The following is a 1,980-nucleotide window of genomic DNA, read 5'->3' as shown; positions in this document are numbered from 1 at the left end:
AGTCATGATAAAGATGCAGTGGACGGAAAGAAATATTTCCACAGGAATCAGCGTGGTGAAATAGCCGCTGGATTTGTGGGTTGTTGCTTTGACGACTCTGGCTTTATATCATGCTCGGCAGAGTGGCGTCTAAATCTGACATGGAAAGTGTATAGATGAGGTGCAGGTTAGTTACGGAGAAGGCGAGTACAGTCCATTGCCTCAGCTTTTCGAAATCTCCATCGAGCAATGTAAGAATTGCAAGCCACATCTTTTCCTAGCCATCGTGAGTTTTGCATGTCCTTCTCTCTTTCATATTTTTCTTCCCTATCGAACTCCTCTTGGGTTTTGAGCGTGCGGAAAAACAGACGTACACATGTGCACGAGGACCACCGACAGGGACACACCACGCACACAAAAACAGTGAGGCCCCAGAAATTGATGGCTTTTTGTCCTTATTTCGTGCAAGATTGTGCGGAAGGTCTCAGTATTTATTTTTTCCAGCATGCATGTTCCATACATTTTTGGCCTCCATCCTTTTCACCTCCTTGTCCGTGGTCGCACCTGGCCCTATTCTCTGCCACGACTCAAGGTTTTCAAAATCACTGATGGGTCACGGAAAGAATTCGCCATCTCAATCCTGGAAAAGGCAATGGGGAGGAACCGCGCGTGAGCCAGCCATGTTGGCACGTACGAGCACCCAAGTCTTGCTATGATGGGATATGGGCCGTGGGGCTAAGGACCGGTGGTAGAGATGCTTTAAAGACCTTCGACGTGGAAGCATGCCATGCACAGCGGCCTTCTACACGTGAGACAACATTTTAATACAAGTTGCTCTGTTACTTATGCCGGCTATATGACCGAGCACACGCCGTCCGGTTTGCTTTTGTCCTGCCGCCCGTCTCCACCTCCCTCCCTCCTTTAAGTTCCACCCGAGGCCGCCGATCCTCTCCACACGATGTTGCCACATTCCTTATGCAATCCTGTTTCAAGAGAGCTTGATCTTGTGCAAAGAGAGGGAATGAGTGTGCACAAGGCCGTATTGCAGGGTTTTAGGGGACCATGGTTGGAAGCGAAATGTTGATTGAAAAGCTCGAGTGGGAACATAAACGTGAGCTGCTGAAATGTAGCTCGCGCTGAGTACGATGAAAAATTTTCCACGCTTCTTTATTCTCATACATAGATGCTATCATCATTCCACTAGGCAAAAAGACTCAGAGATTTTCCGTCTGCGAATTTAGCTTCTGTAAACTTTGTGATCTCAGCATGATCGAACGTTTACTTCGGCGCCGCGCTACGACTAACTCGTCCTCTGAACAAGGTAATCACGTCGACCGAAAGGTTTATTTTAAAAATAAGTACAAATGATACTCTATATCTTATCTGGGAAATGTGGAATGGAGTGATCATCCTAGATCACGGAAGGGTCAGCACAATTGTTGATGCTCTGGACCGTATGGAACATAAAGTATGAGAGCTGACAACAGCACTCCCTATCCTTGCAATTTATTATCCTTGAACATACGACGCAGGGGATATGGTGTTGGAGCCCAGGACTAAGGTCTGGGTACCCGTTAAGAAGTCTCTGGTGCTGTCCGGGTAAGAAGTTCTCTGGTCAGGGCCTGTTCCTCTTAACTCCTAGAAATTTTGTCAAAATGCTGCTTCGCTATCGGAAGTTGCACGCAGCGCTCACAAACTTCCCTCGATCTACCCTCTTCCATGTTGGAGACGAGTGTGACCGAGGCCATGATCGTGTGTTGATGAATAATGCATGCAATCTCGATTTTTGGATACACACAGGGTCCCATTTCTTGAGGAGAGAATCCAGCCGGAGGAGGAAGAAGGTAGGCACCGGAATAGAATAGGCACAAACGCGCTGGGCAGCACGGAAGAAGGGAGGGAAGCCCCTCAGAGACATCTAGACCCGGCTGGTAAAGATGCTGCAACTAACGCGGGGTCCCGGGCAGCACCGCCTCTCTCCCTCCACTTGCTGGGGGTGGG

The 1,980-nt window shown here is 48.6% G+C and overlaps 1 protein-coding gene across 1 annotated transcript; it reads left to right on the top strand.

Annotated features, from left to right (window-relative positions):
- Nucleotides 1–1,516: 1,516 nt before the first annotated feature.
- Nucleotides 1,517–1,909, top strand: NGA_0235200 (uncharacterized protein; the record flags this gene model as incomplete). Its single annotated transcript, XM_005854099.1, has 2 exons — nt 1,517–1,578; nt 1,780–1,909. Coding segments are annotated over 2 exons (192 nt in total), but the record flags the coding sequence as incomplete, so codon positions are not given.
- Between the last annotated feature and the right edge of the window lie 71 nt (nt 1,910–1,980).

The sequence above is a fragment of the Nannochloropsis gaditana genome (assembly GCF_000240725.1).
Source record: "Nannochloropsis gaditana CCMP526 unplaced genomic scaffold scaffold625, whole genome shotgun sequence".
In the NCBI taxonomy this organism is placed as follows: Eukaryota; class Eustigmatophyceae; order Eustigmatales; family Monodopsidaceae; genus Microchloropsis; species Microchloropsis gaditana.
This window is presented reverse-complemented; position numbering and strand designations above follow the sequence as displayed.